Genomic DNA, 23,266 nt, shown 5'->3' with positions numbered 1-23,266 from the left:
GATAAGTTCATTAGAGTTACCAGCCTCAGAAATTGCAGCCCAAATAAATGCTTCACAGAGTTCAAGTAACAGACACATGTCAACATCAACTGTTCAGAGGAGACTGTGAATCAGGCCTTCATGGTCAAATTGCTGCAAAGAAACCACTACTAAAGGATACTAATAAGAAGAGACTTGCTTGGGCCAAGAAACACGAGCAACGGACAATAGACTTGTGGAAATTTGTCCTATTGTCTGGAGTCCAAATTGGAGATTTTTGGGTTCCAACCGCCATGTCTTTGTGAGACACATTACATTTACATTTAAGTCATTTAGCAGACGCTCTTATCCAGAGCGACTTACAAGTACATACATTCATACTTTTTTTTTTTGTACTGGCCCCCCGTGGGAATCGAACCCACAACCCTGGCGTTGCAAGCGCCATGCTCTACCAACTGAGCCACACGGGGCCCAGTGTGTGTGGGTGAACGGATGATCTCCGCATGTGTATTTCCCACCGTTAAGCATGGAGGAGGTGTTATGGTGTGGTGGTGCTTTGCTGGTGACACGGTCTGCAATTTATTTAGAATTTAAGGGACACTTAACCAGCATGGCTACCACAGCATTCTGCAGCAATACGCCATCCCATCTGGTTTGGGTTTAGTTGGACTATAATTTGGTTTTCAACAGGACAATGACCCAACACACCTCCAGGCTGTGTAAAGGATATTTTACCAAGAAGGAGAGTGATGGAGTGCTGTATCAGATGACCAGACCTCCACAATCACCCGACCTCAACCCAATTGAGATTGTGGTCAGACTCATCCCAAACCGAGTGAAGGAAAAGCAGCCAACAAGTGCTCAGCATATGTGGGAACTCCTTCAAGACTGCTGGAAAAGCATTCCAGGTGAAGCTGGTTGAGAGAAGTTCAAGAGTGTGCAAAGCTGTCAAGGCAAAGGGTGGCTATTAGAAGATTCTCAAATATAAAATATATTTTGATTTGTTTAACACTTCTTTGGTTAATGCAGGTCTTCACTATTATTCTACAAATGTATTAAATAGTACAAATAAAGTAAAACCCTTGAATGAGTAGCTGTTCTAAAACTTTTGACCGGTAGTGTATCATTTTGAAAATGTGACATTTTATCATCAGTAATAGACATTGCAAAACAAGGTAGATAGGACTGTAAACATCTCATCAAAACTCCAATGGAAGGAGATAGTAACCAATTTTCCAGCCATCCCATAGGAGGATGCCATACAAAGGACCATGTTAACATGGGAGAGCAGGGGGGAGGGTGTGTGTCTGGGTCAGTATGGCCTGTGTGTGAGAGTGTGAGTGTGAGTGTGAGTGTGTGTGTGTGTGTGTGTGTGTGTGAGTGAGACAGACACAAACATACCTGCTCTTGACTTCACAGTACCTTTAACCCAGACTCTAGGTAAGGGTTCCCCAACTAGCAGCCCCCTGGCCAAATTTGGCCTGCGGGTGATTTTATTTGGCCCCCCATGTTTAGAGAAAAAAAACCTGTTTGGGCTTCTTACATTCAATTTGCAGTCTACAAATTATTAATAATTATGTTACTGCTCCCTGACCATCCGCTCAAGAAAAACAGCCCACAGCTAATTCTAGTTGATGATCCCTGCTCTAGGTGCAGCCATTGCCGTAAGAGATGTCATTCGCCACTTGCTGTATTACAATACAGCAGATTGATAATTACCTATCACCATAAATACACATTTCTTCAGAAAAACACATGCACTTACAGTCAAACAAGGTTCACTCACACAAGCCATGTCTGCTAACTCAGTATTGCACAGTGCAGATTTGAGCAGCATGAATCACAAAACATAGGAAAACAAAGCAGTCTCAACCAAACCATTAAAAAACTAAATATTTTATTCCTTCATTAAAATCTCTGGAATCCATCATAATACTACAGTGAAGATTACATTAAAAAATTTATTTAAAAAACGATCTTAAAATGTTCAGCTTGAAATTTCCAGACCCTCAATGTCCCATTTAGAGCCTCGTCATTGGCTACCGCATCTGAGGTGTGGGGAAATTAATTGAATTGAAATTAAATTGAAATTAATTTGATTGGACAGATTGTAAAGGAAGGCATAAGAAGCAAATCAGATGTTGGACGAAGATATCTCCCAAACGCTCAGAGGTAAGGTGTGCTTTAGGATTTAAAAAAATATATTATTCAAGTGGCGTCAAACATGCACAGAGTCATTGCTTTCACATAGACTGAAGTGAAATCCACTCGTGTCCCTCAATCCAAGAATCATAGGGGAGTTAAACAATGCACCATTCCTCTGTGGGCTGGAGGAGGCTACTTTTCAGCTTGGAGGTTCATAATGGCAAGACAACAAGGCAAGGGTGGTGGCGGGGGTACATTAAGTGGATGGAGGTTTTTGTAATGGGGAAAGGAGCATCAGGTTCCCTTAAGTGTGGATCAAGATCAATTAAATTATTGACATTATTGGAAAAATAGAAAGCAGTTCAGAGAATTTCAATGAAATGTTGCATGGTGTCCATTTAGTTGTATGTGAGGGTGAAGATTTCCACTTCTTCAGATTCCCTTTTTTTGTTTAGCTTTATCAGGGGCTAATAACCAGTCTCAGCTTTGGTCCCCTTGTTTCTCTCCCACCTGGTGCTCATCCTCTCGGCCACCCCAAGGGGGACACCAGCCTACTCCAACTAGGAAGTCCCACTGGCTGGGCCTTTTTCTATAGTTACAGTAAGAGAGGGGGAGTGTCCAAGGGCAAGGGGAGGGATAGGTTGAGTCTTCATCCCCCTCTTTGGCTTCACAGCTGGAGGAGGGCAAGATTGAGTGATGAAGATGAATGAAGAGGGCGAGGTTAGGGGCGTGGTCCCTCTATTACCCTACTGTCTGTGATAGGATGATGGCGAGGATGAGGACAGTGAGCACAGCACAGACCACTGCTATAATGATCGTCTTCTACAGAGGGGGAGAAAGGGGAGAACAAATACATCAGTATTTACGGTAACAAATGAGATGGTGTTAGACAGAGGTACCGAGGGAAATGAAGCTCTTAACGTGATGGGCGGGAATATCATGCACTGTCAGCCATCATCAGGTCATTCTGACCAATGGAGGCTCTTATTGAGCTTTTATTGTCCGATACGAGTCAGTGATTGACAGCAAATGAAGATCCCGCCCATCATAACACAGTGAATCATCATCACATTTATAGTCAAACAGGACACACTACACAGCCTTAAGACCCCAATGAGAAACTGAAACCCACATATACAATCCCACACAGCCCAAAGACACCATCAAGACGGACACAAACAGTGCCAATCAGTGACCAGGCCATAGAGCTAAATAATGCAATTTCTATGGACCCAGCCCTTACCATAGGCAACAAGTGCACTTGTGGTATGCTTAGCAGGAACTCCTGATAAGACATGCAGTACCCAGAGATAGTCCAAACGCACCCCATAAACAGACCAAGGAGCATGAACACATACACATTTTACCACCTTAACACACACACACACACACACACACAGCCGAGGGCAAGGAAAATGTAAAACGTGGCCAAAGTTCCAGATCCCACTACACCCACTGTAACACTCCAGAGTTCCTCCAACTTTACTCACCCTTTACACAACTCTTAAATCGCACACGTCTCATTTCTCCTTCAATCCCACCGACAACCCAATAATCAGAGCCACTATGGCCAGCACGATAATCAGAACTGCTACTATTATCACAATTTTCTGTGGGGAACAATTAAGTGTCTGCTATGAAGACCATTTGTGAGCAACAACCTTAACAATTTAAAGGACAAAGCAACAACAAACATCTTTAAACATCCTAAAACATACATGCATGCATGACTCAGAGCAAAATGTTACATAAAGTGACCATAAATCACTCTAAAACATGCAAATCTACAGTCAACCACCAAATCAAGGACTCCCGAGTGGCGCAGCAGTTTGAGGCACTGCATCTCAGTGCTAGAGGCGTCACTACAGACCATGGCTCGATTCCAGGCTGTATCATACAACCGGCCGTGATTGGGAGTCCCATAGGTCAGCGCACAATTGGCCCAGCATCATTAGGGTTTGGCCGGGGTAGGCCGTCATTGTAAATAAGAATTTGTTCTTAACTGACTTAACTAGCTAAAGAAAGCTAGAAAGGAAGCAGAAAATGAAGAGAGAGAAGGAGAAAGAGGTGTGTGTGTGTGTCTCATCTGTTGAGGGGTATTGGTCCAGATCTGGAGAAGGAGGGTTCAAGGTTTGGGATGGGGATCATTGGGTGCCAGCCCAATAAAGGCTGGTCAACAGAGCAGGAGGAGAGGCCAGGGGGTGGGACTTGGGCCTTTCTATAGCCACTCACACGACGGGCCTCCTGCTGAAACTTGGCGGCTTTCTTAGTGTCAGCTACCGCCCGCTCCACGAAGCCCACCGATTGGTCCATGTTGCTCTCAATCCTTTCAATCATTCCACCCTGGCAGAGGGCAGGACATTGCAGGAAAGAGATATGCAGAGGAAGTGACAGAGACGGGTGCAGAAAAGACGACAAAAGTAGATTGTTTTACGGTGGTGTGTGCGTGATCAACAGTGTGTGAGGGGAGTGTATACGGTCCTTAGAGTGCACGTGGTTTATTAATGTGAAGGGGTGTGAAAATGTTGATGTGCTTCAGAAATTGCTGCATACTGTACAGAAGCTTCCTAGAAACAGTGACAGTTACCTCGGTAGATTTAGGTTAAGGTAGTTAGTAGATGGGTTTACTTGATGATTAATATCAGGGTGTTGGTAGACAGTGTTGGATGGAGTGCAGTACCTTGCGTGCTTTGCTCTGGTACCTGATGGCTTTTTTGGTCTCAGTCTTAGCCACTGCTATGTGGTCCTGCGCTTTACACACTTGAGCTTCTATATTGTTTACAATGTCACCCTGAAACAAACAAACACACACAATGAGTATACAGACAGAAAAAACAATAAGAAAGCAGGAGTATCTATTCGAATCCCCATGGTAACAGAGCGTATCAGACACAAAAAAACGACGTCACAAAGAGGAATATGTTAGGAAGTGGTAATATGCCTACCTTGCACACGACTTCCCCTCAGACAGCATAGGATAACCAACAAGATACATGTGGTTACATAGATTATATGTAGCTGTGGTGACTATACAGTATGGGGGGTTGTGTCGATTCCAATGTGGCTACGTCAAATGTGACTCTTACTAAGAATGGAGACTCGTACTGAAGATGAATGAGTTATGGGAGGGAGAGAGATGGACACAGAAACAAGGGGAGCTCTGTCCCAAAACATGGGGAAAGGAAAGCACAGCAGAAGAAGCGGGGGAAGGAACAGAGAACGACCAGGAGAAAGGGAGAGGTTACTGGGAAAGACAAGGGAAAAACAGCACGGTTGACAGACAGGCAGACAGAGAAAGAGGGAGCGAACAGGAGAGAAACAACGTTAGACACAGTAGGGTTAAAATGTAGGGTAGAGATCTGAAATAATGATGGATGGATGACTGAATAGATGGCTGAGACAGAGGAGTGTACCTGGCTCTCCACTAGCATGGCGATGTCCACGAACATGTCATGTAGCTCTTTGATGCTGCTCTCCAGACGCACAATGTCTTTGTGTCGCGCCTCGATCTCACTGAGAGCCTGCTTCGAGATCCCAGAGTCCATGATCTAAAGAGAGGAGACCCTTAGTACACGCACACACACACACACACACACACACACACACAATTTCTTACCCCTGAAGTGAAAACGGCCGAGTTTCCACCCTCTAACATCTCTTCAAGCTCCTCGTCTGTCGTAGCTTTGCCAGCTGAGAAACAGAGGATCATTTTAGTACATACATGAGGTTATGGTCCACTTGTGTGTATATAAAACAGTGTGTAAGACTGCGGGTAACTCACTGATCTCTAGCTGTCTCTGGATGCGTCCTTTACTCCTCTCCCTGAAGTCCAGCTGGGCCTCGTTGTACTTGGTCATCACGTCTACAAACTTCCTGGACAGCACTGCATGCTGGGAGGACATGAAACAGACAGGGCCACAAGCTATAACAATCCAATAGTTCTTCATTTCTATGGTAACATTGACGGTTAGGCACAGGGTTACGTAAAGGGTTAGGGGAGAACTTTCGGAAGCTGACCTGTGATTTGCGTATCCGCATGTCGGCTGAAATCCTCTCCTCTTCCTCAGACTCCAGATTCCTCTCGATGGCTGAGAACCAATCAACATGATTCACCAATCAGTATTCGCCCATACCCGAATTAACCAATCAGCATTTAGTCTGTGTCGTATCATGTGTGAGGGTCTTACTTTTGAGTTTGTTGCGGGCATTGTTAGCCATCTTCTTGATGTCGTTGGTGACAGCCTCCAAGTCATCCTGCGTTTCTGGAGGAAAAAACACAAATGAAAACAGACACACTGACAGTAACAGGCAACAGGTAGAAAATATGGGGGGGGGGGGGGGGGGGCATAGAGAGTAGCAGAGGCAGTATGTTTTACTCTGGTCTGATGTGGGGGCAGACAGTATGACTGAGTAGAGCTTCTTGACTTCAGAGACATTCTCATCAATCTTATCAATACTGTTCCTGATGTCCTCAATCTGAAACAGAGTGAAAAAAATAGTTACACACACACACACACACACACACACACACACAGAGACACACCCCGTTGCAAAAACACTCACCTGAGAGAAGAACTCATCCATAAAAGCTGCATTGTCAATAGCAATTTCCACTTCCTCATCATCATTGTCGCATGTCTATGAGGAAAAGCAGAAGGCAGCATGAGTAGATTACGTATTGTATTCAAACACAGTGGATCAACCGCATATGCACACTGACGTCATAACTGTAAATAGAGAACGTACAGCAGCCTAAGTACAGATACCACAAGACTTGGTGATACCGACACTGAGAAGGGCGAGGAGGGCTGAGGAGGAAACAGAACCAGTTTTTAGCTGACCTCTCCTGCATGAATAAACATCAGACAAAATGGGTAACAGACAACACCACCATGTCTGTATCGTCAGCTGACCTGAAAGGGGGGGGGGACATATTTAAGTGCCTTTGAACAGGGTATGGTAGTAGGTGCCAGGAGTACTGGTTTGAGTGTGTGTCAAGAACTGCAACACTGCTGTTTTTTTGAACGCTCAACAATTCCTTGTGTCTATCAAGAATGGCCCACCACCCAAAGGGTCATCCAGTCAACTTGACACAAAAGTGGGAAGCATTGGAGTCAACACGGGCCAGCGTCCCTGTGGAACGCTTTCGACACCTTGTAGAGTCCATGCCCCAACAAATTGAGGCTGTTCTGAGGGCAAAAGGGAGTGCAATTCAATATTAGGAAGGTGTTTTCTACATGCAGAGTATGTACATACACACACATACACTTAATACATACATACACACTCAAAAGTTTGGGGTCACTTAGAAATGTCTTTGTTTTTGAAAGACAAACACTTGTCAATTAAAATAACATCAAATTGATCAGAAATACAGTGTAGACATTGTTAATGTTGTAAATTACTATTGTAGCTGGAAACGGCTGATTTTTTTATGGAATATCTACATAGGCGTACAGAGGCCCATTATCAGCAACCATCACTCCTGTGTTCCAATTGCACGTTGTGTTACTAATCCAAGTTGATCATTTTAAAAGGCTAATTGATCATTAGAAAACCCTTTTGCAATTATGTTAGCACAGCTGAAAACTGTTGTTCTGATTAAAGAAGCAATAAAACTGTCTTTCTTTAGACTAGTTGAGTAACTGGAGCATCAGCATTTGTGGGTTTGATTACAGGCTCAAAATGGCCTGAAAAAAAGCACTTTCTTCTGAAACTCGTCAGTCTAACCTTGTTCTGAGAAATGAAGGCTATTCCATGCAAGAAATTGCCAAGAAACTGAAGATCTCGTACAACGCTGGTTACTACTCCCTTCACAAAACAGCGCAAACTGTCTCTAACCAGAATAGAAAGAGGAGTGGGAGGCCCTGGTGCACAACTGAGCAAGAGAACAAGTACATTAGTGTCTAGTTTGAGAAACAGTTGCCTCACAAGTCCTCAACTGGCAGCTTTATTAAATAGTACCCGCAAAACACCAGCCTCAACGTCAACAGGTGACTCCGGGATGCTGGCCTTCTAGGCAGAGTTGCAAAGAAAAATCCATATCTCAGACTGGCCAATAAAAATAAGAGATTAAGATGGGCAAAAGAACAGACACTGAACAGAGGAACTCTGCCTAGAAGGCCAGCATCCCGGAGTTGCCTCGTCACTGTTGACATTGAGACTGGTGTTTTGCGGGTACTGTTGTGAGCATGCCTGCGCCATTCTGTGCTCTGGATTACAACAGGCCATGAAATGTATCAACATTGCTCGCTGCTCCAATGTAACAAATGTACAAATTTAACAGAACAGAAGACTCATCAGGGTCAGGGTCTGCATCCCCGCTCGCCATCACGGCTAAATTATATATATTTTTAAACTGATGTTGGTAGTAGAGACGTTTTGGGACGTTTTGGTACCGTGGTACCAGTACACCGTGCAACACTACTCTGTACCGGACATTATTACGAAGTAGCATTAGTCGTAAGTCCACTCAGTGTTCTCATTGTTCAATTTAAAGGGTTATCCGTTTCATGTCAACCAACATCTGTTATGATGCATGTAAATGTAATTCAGAATGACTATATAGTCTTGTGATTCAGGAAGCATCACTTGCTATTAGCTTTTGCTCTATAGGCCTTTGCCTTTAATCCAACATGCTTTTTAGGCTTTTGTTCTTTAGCCACCATGCTTTCAGCCGCTGTTAGCCATTAGGGCTATAACACCAGCATGTTTAGCCTCTGTGTTTAGTGCTATGTTTAGTGCTATTTTCATGTTGACATGATTAGCTACCTGTAGCCTGGAAGCTCTGTTTTACATTTTATTTGAAATTTGACTCAAGTCTCCTCTTTACCTTTAAAAAGAGTCAACTTTGCCATTGCAGAATTCAGTCTACACCTCTGCAGAATTCAGTCTTTTTCCCCCCCTCAGCTAACAGCTAAACTGTCAAAGTGAACGTCAGTGTTTGTCTTAGAGTGCTACTGTATGACGAGAGTCCAAAGTCTGAGTGCTTTACGTTCCTTGTCAAAAAGCAAGATCAAAGTCAAGACAAAGATGTGCCACCTCTTGTTTTTCTCCTCATTCCCAGTCCCTCCCTCCCCTTTGCTCACTCATTCCACAAATGCATCAGCTGAGTTCAAGGTCTCGGAGTCAGCTGATTCCCCTGTCAGTCACACTGCATACAGGTTGGACACACACCAAATACAGTACTTTTTAAAAAATCATAAAACTGGAAAAGAGAGCGCTTCCAAGATAAGGATTTTTGGTGGGGAATTAAATTCACCAGGATATTTTTTATCATGAGACAAAGGGGGGTGGGAAGATTCACTCATGATTTACACTAGCAAAAGCTCTATACATGTAAAGACATACTTATGGACACTCACATGCCTAGTTAGACACAGACACACATACAGTGGTAATGCTGCGGCAGTGAGACTATGCACTCTTTTCCTTCCTGTGTACTCACTCAGTCTCTCATTCAACAAAAACGAGGGAGGGGGATTAAATGTGAAAGAGAGGGGGTTGTGATTTAGTGTGTCAATATAACACGGAGACCACTCGGTTACAAGGGTGTCTCAATCTCTCTCTTTAGTCATCTGTCGGTTATAGGACCTTCTCAACCAGACTCACAAATGTGGCTAACTCATCTTGTGATTTATGACTCCACGCGCCCTTGAGAGGATTCGGAATATGCAACTCGATACATACAATACCAGTCAAAAGTTTGGACACACCTACTCATTCAAGGGTTTTTCTTTATTTTTACTATTTTCTACATTGTAGAATAATAGTGAAGACATCAAAACTATGAAATAACACTTGTAGTGTAGTAACCAAAAAAATAGTGTTAAACAATTCAAAATATATTTTATATTTGAGATTCTTCAAAGTAGCCACCCTTTGCCTTGACAGCTTTGCTCACGCTTGGCATTCTCTCAACCAGCTTCATGAGGTAGTCACCTGGAATGCATTTCAATTAACAGGTGTGCCTTGATAAAAGTTAATTAGTGGAATTTCTTTCCTTAATGCGTTTGAGCCAATCAGTTGTGTTGTGACAAGGTAGGGGTGCTATACAGAAGACAGCTCTATTCGGTAAAAGACCAAGTCCATATTATGACAAGAACAGCTCAAATAAGCAAAGAGAAATTACAGTCCACTACTTTAAGACATGGCCAGTCAATGCGGTAAATTTCAAGAACTGTGAAAGTTAAGTGCAGTCGCAAAAACCATCAAGTGCTATGATGAAATTGGCTGTCATGAGGACCCCCACAGGAAAGGACGACCCAGAGTTACCTCTGCTGCAGAGGATATAGGGTTATCTAACCCTATAGTTCTATGATGTCAATAGGTTTCCTATGGAGGATTGACAGTATAATTTAAAAACAGATATTCCCATTCAAGTCAACACTGTTCTGAAACGTGGACCCCCAACTATCTTTGTGATACCATTTGAACGTTGAAATTTCCATATTAGTACAGTGGCTTGCGAAAGTATTCACCCCCTTGGCATTTTTCCTATTTTGTTGCCTTACAACATGGAATGAAAATAGATTTTTGGGGGGGTTTGTATCATTTGATTTACACAACATGCCTACCACTTTGAAGATTCACAATAAAACATTTTGCAACAAACAAGAAATACGACAAAAAACTGAAAACTTGAGCGTGCATAACTATTCAGCCCACCAAAGTCTATACTTTGTGGAGACACCTTTTGCAGGAATTTCAGCTGCAAGTCTCTTGGGGTATGCCTCTATAAGCTTGGCACATCTAGCCACTGGAATTTTTGCCCATTCTTCAAGGAAAAATTGCTCCAGCTCCTTCAAGTTGGATGGGTTCCGCTGGTGTAGAGCAATCTTTAAGTCATACCACAGATTCTCAATTGGATTGAGGTCTGGGCTTTGACTAGGCCATTTCAAGACATTTAAATGTTTCCCCTAAAACCACTCGAGTGTTGCTTTAGCAGTATGCTTAGGGTCATTGTCATGCTGGAAGGTTGAACCTCCGTCCCAGTCTCAAATCTCTGGAAGACAAACTGGTTTCGCTCAAGAATATCCCTGTATTTAGCGCCATCCATCATTCCTTCAATTCTGACCAGTTTTCCAGTCCCTGCCGATGAAAAAATCCCCACAGCATGTAGCTGCCTCCACCATGTTTCATTATAGGGATGGTGTTCTGGGGTGATGAGAGGTGTTGGGTTTGTGCCAGACATAGCGTTTTCCTTGATGGCCGAAAAGCTCAATTTTAGTCTCATCTGACCAGAGTACCTTCTTCCATATGTTTGGGGAGTCTCCCACATGCCTTTTGGCAAACATGTTTCCTTATTTTTTCTTTAAGCAATTACTTTTTTTTCCTGGCCACTCTTCTGTAAAGCCCAGCTCTGTGGAGTGTACGGCTTAGTGGTCCGATGGACAGATACTCCAATCTCCGCTGTGGAGCTTTGCAGCTTCTTCAGGGTCATCTTTAGTCTCTTTGTTGCCTCTCTGATTAATGCCCTCCTTGCCTGGTCCGTGAGTTTTGGTGGGCGGCCCTCTCTTGGCAGGTTTGTTGTGGTGCCATATTCTTTCCATTTTTTAATAATGGATTTAATGGTGCTCCGTGGGATGTTCAAAGTTGATCTTTTTTTTTAACCCAGCCCTGATCTGTACTTCACAACTTTGTACCTGGAGAGCTCCATGGTCTTCATGGTGCTGCTTGCTTGGTGGTGCCCCTTGCCTAGTGGTGTTGCAGACTCTGGGGCCTTTCAGAACAGGTATATATATATATATACACTGAGATCATGTGACAGATCTTGTGACACTTAGATTACACACAGGTGGACTTTACCTAATTATGTGACTTCTGAAGGTAATTGGTTGCACCAGATCTTATTTAGGGGTTTCATAGCAAAGGGGGTGAGTACACATGCACGCAACACTTTTCCATTTAAATTATTATTATTTTAAACATACAATTTTTTTCATTTCACTTCACCAATTTGGACTATTTTGTCTATGTCCATTACATGAAATCCAAATAAAAATCCATTTAAATTACAGGTTGTAATGCAACAAAATAGGATAACGCCAAGGGGATGAATACTTTTGCATGGCACTGTACGAACCAACGAATTTGCCCATGTTTATCATATTTCCGGCAACTTTCTGTGGAGGCAATGAGAATACCCATCTGTATGTGTGTGGTGCGCACGTCTAGCACTTTGTGCGGCCGTTAGCGATGATGCTTATTCTTCTGGTAGATGGAAAGGCGCTCCCAAAAACCAGCATGTTAATGACAAAGTAGCCTGTTTACCTGGCAGAATGATATCACAATTATTCATCAATCCAGTGAGTATTTGTTTTGCAAACTCTACCATCACATGTACGATACAAAAACACAGCTAAAGAGAAGCCTCATGCTAGGTGTGCAAAAAATATCTCTGATTTTTCCCAGACATCAAAAGTCGTCTCCTGATGTGGTTTAAGCATTGTGGACCTAGAAAAACAACAAAATAGATTGTTCTATTTTTTTTTAAACTATGATTTTGAGAGCAAAAACCTGAAGAAAATAAAATGATAATCTGGGCTATTTACTTCATGTTTTAGTTTGAATAAAACACATAATTTGAAGAACAAACATTGTGGCATAGCAATTCATATCTTGCAGTAAATCTGTAAATAAAACTTTAATATTCAAGAGTTAAAAGGTGCTCAGTTTTCATACCTCACCACGAGACATCCATGTCTTTATCATTGGAAAAGATAAACGGCTGAGATATAATTTAAAAGCTTAGAAACAGGGTTATCAAACTATTTTATAATTTCAGGAATAAAAAATGTATGATATATTCTGTCTTTTAAAAAAAAAAATCTTAAATGTCAATTATTTAAAAACGCGTAATGTTGATATCATTTTCATAGCTTAGACTTTATTTTACATCATGTCGAGGTGTGCGTTGTGCCTGCAATCAGCTGAGACAACATGGTCTTGAATACAGACATGGTGGGTAGGGTTGGGCGATATAAAAATCTGGCTCCCACATTTTGGATACGGTTACTGTACCACACAAGGGGCGCTACTAAAATACACTGCTCAAAAAAATAAAGGGAACACTTAAACAACACAATGTAACTCCAAGTCAATCACACTTCTGTGAAATCAAACTGTCCACTTAGGAAGCAACACTGATTGACAATAAATTTCATATGCTGTTGTGCAAATGGAATAGACAACAGGTGGAAATTATAGGCAATTAGCAAGACACCCCCAATAAAAGGAGTGGTTCTGCAGGTGGTGACCACAGACCACTTCTCAGTTCCTATGCTTCCTGGCTGATGTTTTGGTCACTTTTGAATGCTGGCGGTGCTTTCACTCTAGTGGTTGCATGAGACGGAGTCTACAACCCACACAAGTGGCTCAGGTAGTGCAGCTCATCCAGGATGGCACATCAATGCGAGCTGTGGCAAGAAGGTTTGCTGTGTGTCAGCGTAATGTCCAGAGCATGGAGGCGCTACCAGGAGACTGGCCAGTACATCAGGAGACGTGGAGGAGGCCGTAGGAGGGCAACAACCCAGCAGCAGGACCGCTACCTCCGCCTTTGTGCAAGGAGGAGCAGGAGGAGCACTGCCAGAGCCCTGCAAAATGACCTCCAGCAGGCCACAAATGTGCATGCGTCTGCTCAAACGGTCAGAAACAGACTCCATGAGGGTGGTATGAGGGCCCGACGTCCACAGGTGGGGGTTGTGCTTACAGCCCAACACCGTGCAGGACGTTTGACATTTGCCAGAGAACACCAAGATTGGCAAATTCGCCACTGGCGCCCTGTGCTCTTCACAGATGAAAGCAGGTTCACACTGAGCACGTGACAGACGTGACAGAGTCTGGAGACGCCGTGGAGAACGTTCTGCTGCCTGCAACATCCTCCAGCATGACCGGTTTGGCGGTGGGTCAGTCATGGTGTGGGGTGGCATTTCTTTGGGGGGCCGCACAGCCCTCCATGTGCTCGCCAGAGGTAGCCTGACTGCCATTAGGTACCGAGATGAGATCCTCAGACCCCTTATGAGACCATATGCTGGTGCGGTTGGCCCTGGGTTCCTCCTAATGCAAGACAATGCTAGACCTCATGTGGCTGGAGTGTGTCAGCAGTTCCTGCAAGAGGAAGGCATTGATGCTTTGGACTGGCCCGCCCGTTCCCCAGACCTGAATCCAATTGAGCACATCTGGGACATCATGTCTCGCTCCATCCACCAACGTCACGTTGCACCACAGACTGTCCAGGAGTTGGCGGATGCTTTAGTCCAGGTCTGGGAGGAGACCCCTCAGGAGACCATCCGCCACCTCATCAGGAGCATGCCCAGGCGTTGTAGGGAGGTCATACAGGCACGTGGAGGCCACACACACTACTGAGCCTCATTTTGACTTGTTTTAAGGACATTACATCAAAGTTGGATCAGCCTGTAGTGTGGTTTTCCACTTTAATTTTGAGTGTGACTCCAAATCCAGACCTCCGTGGGTTGATAAATTTGATTTCCATTGATAATTTTTGTGTGATTTTGTTGTCAGCACATTCAACTATGTAAAGAAAAAAGTATTTAATAATAATATTTCATTCATATCTAGGGTGTGTTATTTTAGTGTTCCCTTTATTTTTTTGAGCAGTATATATATATATATATATATATATATATATATATATACATACATACATACATACATACATACATACATACATACATACACACACATATACACATCTGTCATGTTATATGTACAAAATAATTTAGGCAACAGGGATGTTGATCCAGGAGGCAATTCAATGTCTCTGCTGTAACCTAGAAGCTTGATCTTGACACCTAGTCTCTTAGATAGCAAGTTAGCAAAACAATTGCATAGCTGGAGCCCTGAGCTGGATATCATTTATTTGACACATCTTAGATTTCATAGTTATACTTAACTTGCAGTTAGTTATAAGCAGTGGCGTATAACTTACCCACAAACACCTCCCGTCAGTATTTTCAAAATACCCCGGTATACCACAGGAGGTTGGTGGTACCTTAATTGGGGAGGATGGGCTCGTGGTAATGGCTGGAGAGTAATAGGTGGAATGTTATCAAATACATCAAACACATGGTTTCCATGTGTTTGGTGACATTCCATTTACTACATTTCAGCCATTATTTTGAGCCGTTCTCCCCTCAGCAGCCTTTTGTGTGTTAATACAGTATAAATGGTATATAACGCCTAAGGGTGGGTGTCATGTTTTGGCAGATACATTTATTAAAATTGACATTTCAACTTTCAAATGGTATCACAAAGATAGTTGGAGGTCCACATTTCAGAACAATGTTGACTTGAATGGGAATATCTGTTGTTTTAAATTATACTGTCAATCCTCCATAGGAAACCTATTGAAATCATAGAGATAAACGGTTAGACAACCATTTAAGTTTACATTTGAAAAAGGTGGTTAAACCGGCGGCCATATTTATGGTATTTCAATTCAAAATTGCAGTGGACTGAAGGGATAGGCTAATTCTATGAATTAAACTAAACAAAAATATAAAAATGCAACATGTAAAGTTTTGGTCCTATGTTTCCTGAGGTGAAATAAAAGATCTCAGAAATGTTCCATATGCACAAAATGTTCTCTCAAATTGTGCACACATTTGTTTCCATCCCTGTTAGTGAGCATTTCTCCTTTGTCAGGTGGATGGATTATCTTGACAGATGTGGCATATCAAGAAGCTGATTAAACTGTATGGTTATTACACAGGTGCACCTTGTGCTGGGGGACTTTAAAAGGCCACTAAAATGTGAAGTTGTCACAACACAATGCCACAGATGTCTCAAGTTGAGGGAGCATGCAATTGGCATGCTGACTGCAAGAATGTCCACTAGACCTGTTACAAGGGAATTTAATGTTAATTTCTCTACCATAAGCTGCGTCCAACATTGTTTTAGAGAATTTGGCAGTACGTCCAACTGGCTTCACAACCCCAGACCATGTGTAACCACGCTAGCCAAGGTCCTCCAAATCAGTCTTCACCTGTAGGATGGTCTGAGACCAGCCACCCAGACAGCTGATGAAACTGTGGGTTTGCACAACCCAAACATTTCTGCACTGTCAGAAACGTCTCAGGGAATATCATCTGCGTGCTCACCGTCCTCACCAGGGTGTTGACCTGACTGCAGTTTGGCGTTGTAACCGACTTCAGTGGCCAAATGCTCACCTTCAATGGCCACTGGCACACTGGAGAAGTGCGCCCTTCACAGATGAATCCTGGTTTCAACTGTACCGGGCAGATGTAGGACAGCGTGTGCTGCGTTGTGTGGGCGAGCGATTGGCTGATGTCAACGTTGTGAAGAGAGTGCCCCGTGGTGGCAGTGGGGTTATGGTATGTGCATGCCTAAGCTACGTACAACAAAGACAATTGCATTTTATCGATGGCAATTTGAATGCACAGAGATACCGTGGCAAGATCCTGAGGGACATTGTCGTGCCATTCATCCGCCACCATCACCTCATGTTTCAGCATGATCATGCACGGCCCCATGTCACAAGGAAGCTTAAAAATGTCCCAGTTCTTCCATGGCTTGCATACTCAGACATATCACCCATTGAGGATGTTTGGGGTGCTCCGGATTGACTTGTACGACAGCGTGTTCCAGTTCCCCCCCAATATCCAGCAACTTCGCACAGCCATTGAAGAGGAGTGGAACAACATTCCACAATCATCAGCCTGATCAACTATGTGAATGACATCGCTGCATGAGGCAAATGGTGGTCACACCAGATACTGACTAGTTCTGATCCACACCCTTAAATTTTTATTTTAAAAAGGTACCGGTGACCAACTGATGCATATCTGTATTCCCAGTCACATGAAATCCATAGATTAGGGCCTAATGAATATTTCAATTGACTGATTTCCTTATATGAACTGTAACTCAGTCAAATCTAAGAAATTATTGCATGTTGCGTTTATATTTTTGTTCAGTGTATATTTATATGATTGAAATGACACCCACCCTGTATTCAAGAGCATGTGTCTCAACCGATGGCAGCACAACACAAAACCTCAGATGATGTAAAGTAGGGTCTAAGCTACAACATACACTCAGTGGCCTGTTTATTAGGTACACCCATCTAATACCTTTGTCTCCAGAACAGCCTGAACTCTTCAGGGCATGGATTCTACAAGGTGTGGCGTTCAAACGTTGCTCAATTGGTATTATTGGAGCTAACTTGTGCCAAGAAAACATTCTCCCATCAGCCTGTACTGTTGACGGAGGAAGGATGGGGCCATTTTTAGATAATTGATGTTAAAGACATTAAAAAAGTCAATTTTTAGAAATGTAAAAGAATCAAGACGTTATCAAATAAAAACTCTATTTTTTTTCCATGAAGACATGGATATCTCATGGTATGTTGGGGTATGCAAAATGGGTCAGCTTTGAGCACCTCTATCTCCTGAATGTTGTCATTCCGTTCCAAAAAGTCCACTTTCTGACCGCTTCTTCAATGGCCAAACATGTATGGAAAGTTGTTTAGATTAAAAGGGATGCTTTCAAAAAGTGATTGAATTCAAATGGATTTCCCCAACACTATGGGAGACAGCCTACTACTTTGAGTGTCACCGAGTACCCAAGGGATGCGTGTCTGAACCCTCTCTGGTCTTTACAGTTCAGTACAGAATGCTGTACAAAAAAAGCCAATCTACAGAGAGAGCTAGCTAGCTACTACAGAAACCAGACTGAATATAATATGGTGTCCAGACTCCAGAGACATTATCCTCGGTTTCCTGTTGTAGTCTGTTCTCCTGTCTACTGCACCAGTCAGGTGGCCTGATTATGCACCGAGCATGAACAACAATACAGCCCCCACCAAGTTAACATTAAGGAAAACAACAGAGAGAGAGATAGAAAACCATGCAGAGGTCTACTACTGCCTCCACAGTCTTGTTTTATGTAAATAGCCATCCCATAAAAACACATCCCTAAACAAATTGCCACACCATTTTGACTTTACTTCCCAGTAGAAACCCATTGTACCTGCGACATTGTCAATTGCTGCGCCGAGGCATTGGTAAACTAAACATGGCAAATATTTGGCCAACAGTAAGGGGTGACCATGGTAACAGATCCTGACGCGGCTGGAATGGATCAGCAGCGCCTCACCAAAAGGGGAACCTTACATTCTTCAACAGGACAGAACATCCTGGTTCTTTTGTGTTAGAAACTAAGCTATTAAGAGAGATAATGTCTTAAAATACCCAATACAGGTTCTAGGCCAGTAGGTCCACTCCAAGAGAGTAGACAGACCAAAGACATAGTGGAAAGAGATCAGCCATGTGAAACAATCTCACCATTATAGGCATTACGGTACTGACTGTTAATTAGTATAGGTGTCAGTTACACCTGCAGTTTAATTACAGGAAACGGATGTATAAATAGATGTGGGAATTAAATAGCCTACAACCGTGTCTGCCTAGGTGCTTTTAGCAACGAAGGTGTATTTACATATACTCGCGTTGATTTCTCCAATCAAATCAAAATTTATTTGTCATGTGTGCCGAATACAACAGGTGTAGTAGACCTTAGGGAAATGCTTACTTGCAGGCCCTAACCAACAGTGCGATTTTTAAGTAAAAAAATAGGTATTAGGTAAACAATAGATAAGTAAAGAAGTAAAAAGACAGTGAAAAATAACAGTAGCGAGGCTATATACAGGCACCGGTTAGTTGGGCTAATTGAGGTAGTCTGTGGGAAAACAGAAGTTAACAGGGGGAATTTGAGACAAAATATCTAAAGGATTGTATTATTAAAAAGACTTCCCAAACATGGGTCTGTTGTAGACCAACTTCCTGTCTGCTTACCTCATGTCAAAATAAAAGTTACTCTTTTTTTGTGTCCACATATGGTGCACGTGCAGGACTTTTATTTTGGAATGAGGTAAGCAGAGAAAATGGGTTTATGGCAGACCTACGTTTGGAAAGTCTGTTAATAATACGATCCTTTAGATGTTGTCTCAAATTCCCCTTGTCATAATAACCAACAGTCCTGCCCACTGGCACAATAAGTTGAAATGGAATTGTATTTCACTTCTGGCTTCCCACTGTACAACCCAAAACCATTGAAAGCAGTGCTAGTGCATGTAAATAGTGTTGCTAGGAAATTCTGTTTAATTCCATTAGATGTTTTCTCCTCAAAGCCCTCCTGCATAAGGACCAAGCCTACAGACAATCGACAGAGTAAGATGAAATTAAGTTGATTTAACTTCTGGCTTCCAGCGGACTATTGTGTTTTTATGCAAACTAATTCCCAGCAATGCTAGTGTGTAAATAGTTGTGTTGCTAAAAGCATCTAGGTCACTTGACAGCACATCCCCCCTTGAGCATCCCATTGGTTCCTGTTTGAGCGCCACTGCCTGCTGTGTATCCGAGTCCTCTTTGCTAGCTGGCATCACTCGCTCCTGCCTGCCTAACACGGAACCCAAACCGGCTGCACGCGTGCACCATAGTGCATACATTTTGTCCCCCTACACCAAACGCGATCACGACACGCAGGTTAAAATGTCAAAACAAACTCTGAACTAATTACATTAATTTGGGGACAGGTCAAAAATCATTAAGCCTTTATGGCAATTTAGCTAGCTAGCTTGCACTTGCTAGCTAATTGGTCCTATTTAGCTAGCTTGCTGTTGCTAGCTAATTTGTCCTGGGATATAAACATTGAGTTGGTATTTTACCTGAAATGCACAAGGTCCTCTACTCCGACAATTAATCCACACATAAAACGGTCAACCGAATCGTTTCTAGTCATCTCTCCTCCTAGGCTTTTTCTTCTCTTGACTTTATATTGTGATTGGCAACTTTCATAAATTAGGTGCATTACCGCCACTGACCTCGTTCGTCTTTCAGTCACCCACCTGGGTATAACCAATGAGGAGATGGCACGTGGGTACCTGCTTCTATAAACCAATGATGAGATGGGAGAGGCAGGACTTGCAGCGTGATCTGCGTCAGAAATAGAACTGACTTCTATTTTACAGGCTGACTACACCACTCGCATTACAAAATAAATTAATAAATATATATTGTTAAACTTTTGCGCACGCCAGAGAGCATCTGCGTTGCCAAGGGCTAAAATAGAAGTCAGTTCTATTTGTGAAGCAGATCGCGCTGCAATGCTTTTCGACCTGTCCCCAAATTAATATAATTGGTTCAGAGCTTGTTTTGATATTTTAACCTTTGTGTCGTGATCGCGTTTGGTGTGGGGAAACAAAATACATTATGCACGATGGCGCACGCGTGCAGCTGGTTTGGGTTCCGTGTTAGCCCTTGGCAACGCAGACACTCGTTGGCGCACGCGAGCAGTATGGGTGCAATAATTGAATATAGATTTCTACATTTATTTTGCGATGCGAGCGGTGCTGTGGGAAAACAGTGACTAACAGGGAGGGCTAAGGACACTGTACCGTTCGCCCTTGCCTCTTCCTAGCACATCAGGCGGGAGCGACACCATGTGTTAACTAGCTAGCTATCACACGGTCTCCCCAGCCTCCCGCCTGCTGTGTACTGGAGAAAAATGCTAGCTACTCCGGTACACAGCAGGCGAGAACGACACCATGTGCTAGCGACACTGTGTGCTCTCTAGCTAGCACATGTGTCACCCACGCATTGCGCCTTCTGTGTACCGGAGTCCTCCTTAGGACTAGCTGGTTAAGCTAGCAATGTCCTTCGCTCCCTCCCGCCAAATACCTGCCCTCACCATCGTTAACAGAACTGCGGGAAAATAGTGGCCGACAGGCGGGGGCAAAGGTCACTACTGGTGTGTACTACCTATAGCTAGTCACCCTCACCTCTTCTGTGGGGTTTATGGGCAGTTGGCATCCAACGTTATCGTGCATTACCACCTACTGTACTGTAGTGCCCCTGCCTATGTACTGGAGTCATAGCTTAAAAATGTGCCAATAGACGTATAAAGAAGGGTTCCTGCAGGTGCAGGAATGCCCACATGCAAGAACGCCCCGAATTGCTGGATGCAGTTGCACCTTTCTCCCACATTCTCCAATCCCCTGAGCGCACAGTGACACACTGTATGACACCTGTGGTCCCGTTACCTTGTCCTCAAACCCAACCCCCACTGTCTGACTGCCGCAGAGAACACAAACATGTCCCCAAGAGACACACCGCAAAAACATATCCAAGTTGATACAGTTCGTACAACCTTAAACTATTCTCTTTGCATCGCCTCTCATTTAGGCAATCTCTTGATTTGTAAATTAAGGCGACTAATTTTGTAATCAAATAGCGTTAATCGACCACAGGCCTTCGGATAGGATGTTGATTAGTTTGTACACTACCAAATAAGACCAATAATGAGGTAAAACATAGTTGTCGAATTATAGACACTCGTTTTTTTTTTTTTTGCATAGACAATTTGTAATTTGCATGCTGCACAGGCGGTAATAACATCTGTCTAGCTCTGTGAAAGGTGCCTCTGTGTAACATATCCCACACCCCACTTACAGCTTTGAGTTGTTCCAATCGGTCCTTCATCTTGCCGACTGTTAATAAAACAAGCTAAAAATAAATATAGTAATCTATAATTATTTTTTTTAAATACGATCCCCAATCTGTGAAATTCGTCAACCAGTTGGACTGCTGGCTATTGAACGGAATCCCACCGCCAGTGAGTTGAAAATCAACTATCTCAAAGTCTTGGCAAGGTTCTTCTTGAAAGTGTTTTTTTCCTACTGCTTTTTCCACCAAATGTCCATACAATATGGCTGCTAGGGGAGAAACCCGTGTTTTTTTTGCTAAATCTCTTCGCTCTGCGGATTAAAACAACAGTTGTGTACAGCCCACATAATCTCTTTCGCTCGCTCGCCCCCAGTAATCACCCTAAAACGCACTGTCTCGCTCACGCATGCGTAAACGCCTTGTCGTATACGGGGCCACGCCCTGGCCAGTGTGATACCTGTGTGTGTTGGCCGACCTGCCATGCCATTTAAAGGGGACGCACAGTCGCTGTGAAGTTCATGATTTCATGTTGACAGGGTGAATATGATGTAGCCTACATTATTCTCGAATAAACAGCCGATCCGCATGATAATGCGCCCCATTCTCCGCGTATTTACGCACGGGTATGTGCGTGTATTTTTTTGGTAAATACACAGGATCGATGTTTATAGCCTATTCTGACTACTCTCCAATCCAGAGGGATTTAACATTCATTAACAAATCCCCCTCTCCATCCCCCTCCTCTCTCACACACTCATTCACAGTCTCACACAGATCATCTGTCATCTCTCTCTCTAATAGGAAACGGTTTATTACGGCGAACCTTGAACGATAGCTTGACAGCTGTTTTTGTTTGGCACCCCTGCGAATGAGAGTAGGCAAAAAAAATAAGCAAGTCTCGGTCATAGACAGACATGCACGCACTCATGCATAGCCAATCAACACAAATCCTATTCAAGTGAATTTGAGGAACTGTGGAACATTTGTTTATGTTGACCACTGACTGTCATGAGTCCACACTATAGACCAGGAGTGTCAAACTCATTCCATGGAGGGCCTAGTGTCTTCTGGTTTTTGTTTTTTCATTTAAACGAAGACCTAGACAACCAGGGGAGGGGAGTTCCTTACTAATTAGTGACCTTAATTCATCATCACATATAAGGGAGGAGTGAAAACCCGCAGACACTCAGCCCTCCGTGGAATGAGTTTGGCACGTGCCATAGACTATATACAGTACCAGTCAAACGTTTGGACACACTTACTCATTCAAGGGTTTTTCTTTATTTAGACAATTTTCTACATTGTAGAATAATAGTGAAGACATCAGACTATGAAATAATACATATGGAATCATGTAGTAACCAAAAGTGTTAAACTAATAAAAATATATGTTATATTTAGCCACCCTTTGCCTTTATGACAGCTTTGCACAGTCTTGGCATTCTCTCAACCAGCTTCATGAGTTATTCACCTGGAATGCATTTCAATTAACAGGTAGGTGTGCCTTGTTAAAAGTTAAATTGTGGAATTTCATTCATTCTAAATGCGTTGCGTTGTGACAAGGTAATGGTGGTATACATAAGTTAGTCCTATTTGTTAAAAGACAAAGTCCATATTATGGCAAGAACAGCTCAAATAAGCAAAGAGAAACGACATTC

The 23,266-nt window shown here is 43.0% G+C and overlaps 1 protein-coding gene across 1 annotated transcript; it reads right to left on the bottom strand.

The window, feature by feature from the left end:
- Positions 1 to 1,910: 1,910 nt before the first annotated feature.
- Positions 1,911 to 21,963, bottom strand: stx3a (syntaxin 3A). Its single transcript, XM_038992977.1, has 10 exons — positions 21,615 to 21,963; positions 6,688 to 6,762; positions 6,501 to 6,600; positions 6,312 to 6,386; positions 6,142 to 6,212; positions 5,906 to 6,014; positions 5,741 to 5,814; positions 5,538 to 5,672; positions 4,805 to 4,915; positions 1,911 to 2,946 (listed from the first exon to the last, which is right to left on the bottom strand). Exons 1-10 carry the CDS (start codon positions 21,642 to 21,644, stop codon positions 2,866 to 2,868), a joined length of 861 nt encoding a protein of 286 aa, XP_038848905.1. The 5' UTR covers positions 21,645 to 21,963; the 3' UTR covers positions 1,911 to 2,865.
- Positions 21,964 to 23,266: the final 1,303 nt, after the last annotated feature.

This window comes from Salvelinus namaycush, chromosome 5 (assembly GCF_016432855.1).
Source record: "Salvelinus namaycush isolate Seneca chromosome 5, SaNama_1.0, whole genome shotgun sequence".
NCBI lineage: Eukaryota > Metazoa > Chordata > Actinopteri > Salmoniformes > Salmonidae > Salvelinus > Salvelinus namaycush.
The sequence above is the reverse complement of the archived record's forward strand: the minus strand, read 5'-3'. Positions and strand labels throughout refer to the sequence as shown.

Excerpts from the sequence above, each read along its gene's own strand:
- stx3a (XM_038992977.1), bottom strand. The coding sequence starts at position 21,644 with ATGAAGGACCGATTGGAACAACTCAAAGCT. Across the intron at positions 6,601-6,687 it reads TGGATGAGTTCTTCTCTCAG|ATTGAGGACATCAGGAACAG; the intron begins GTGAGTGTTTTT and ends ACTCTGTTTCAG. Across the intron at positions 6,213-6,311 it reads TGCCCGCAACAAACTCAAAA|CCATCGAGAGGAATCTGGAG; the intron begins GTAAGACCCTCA and ends ATTGGTTCTCAG.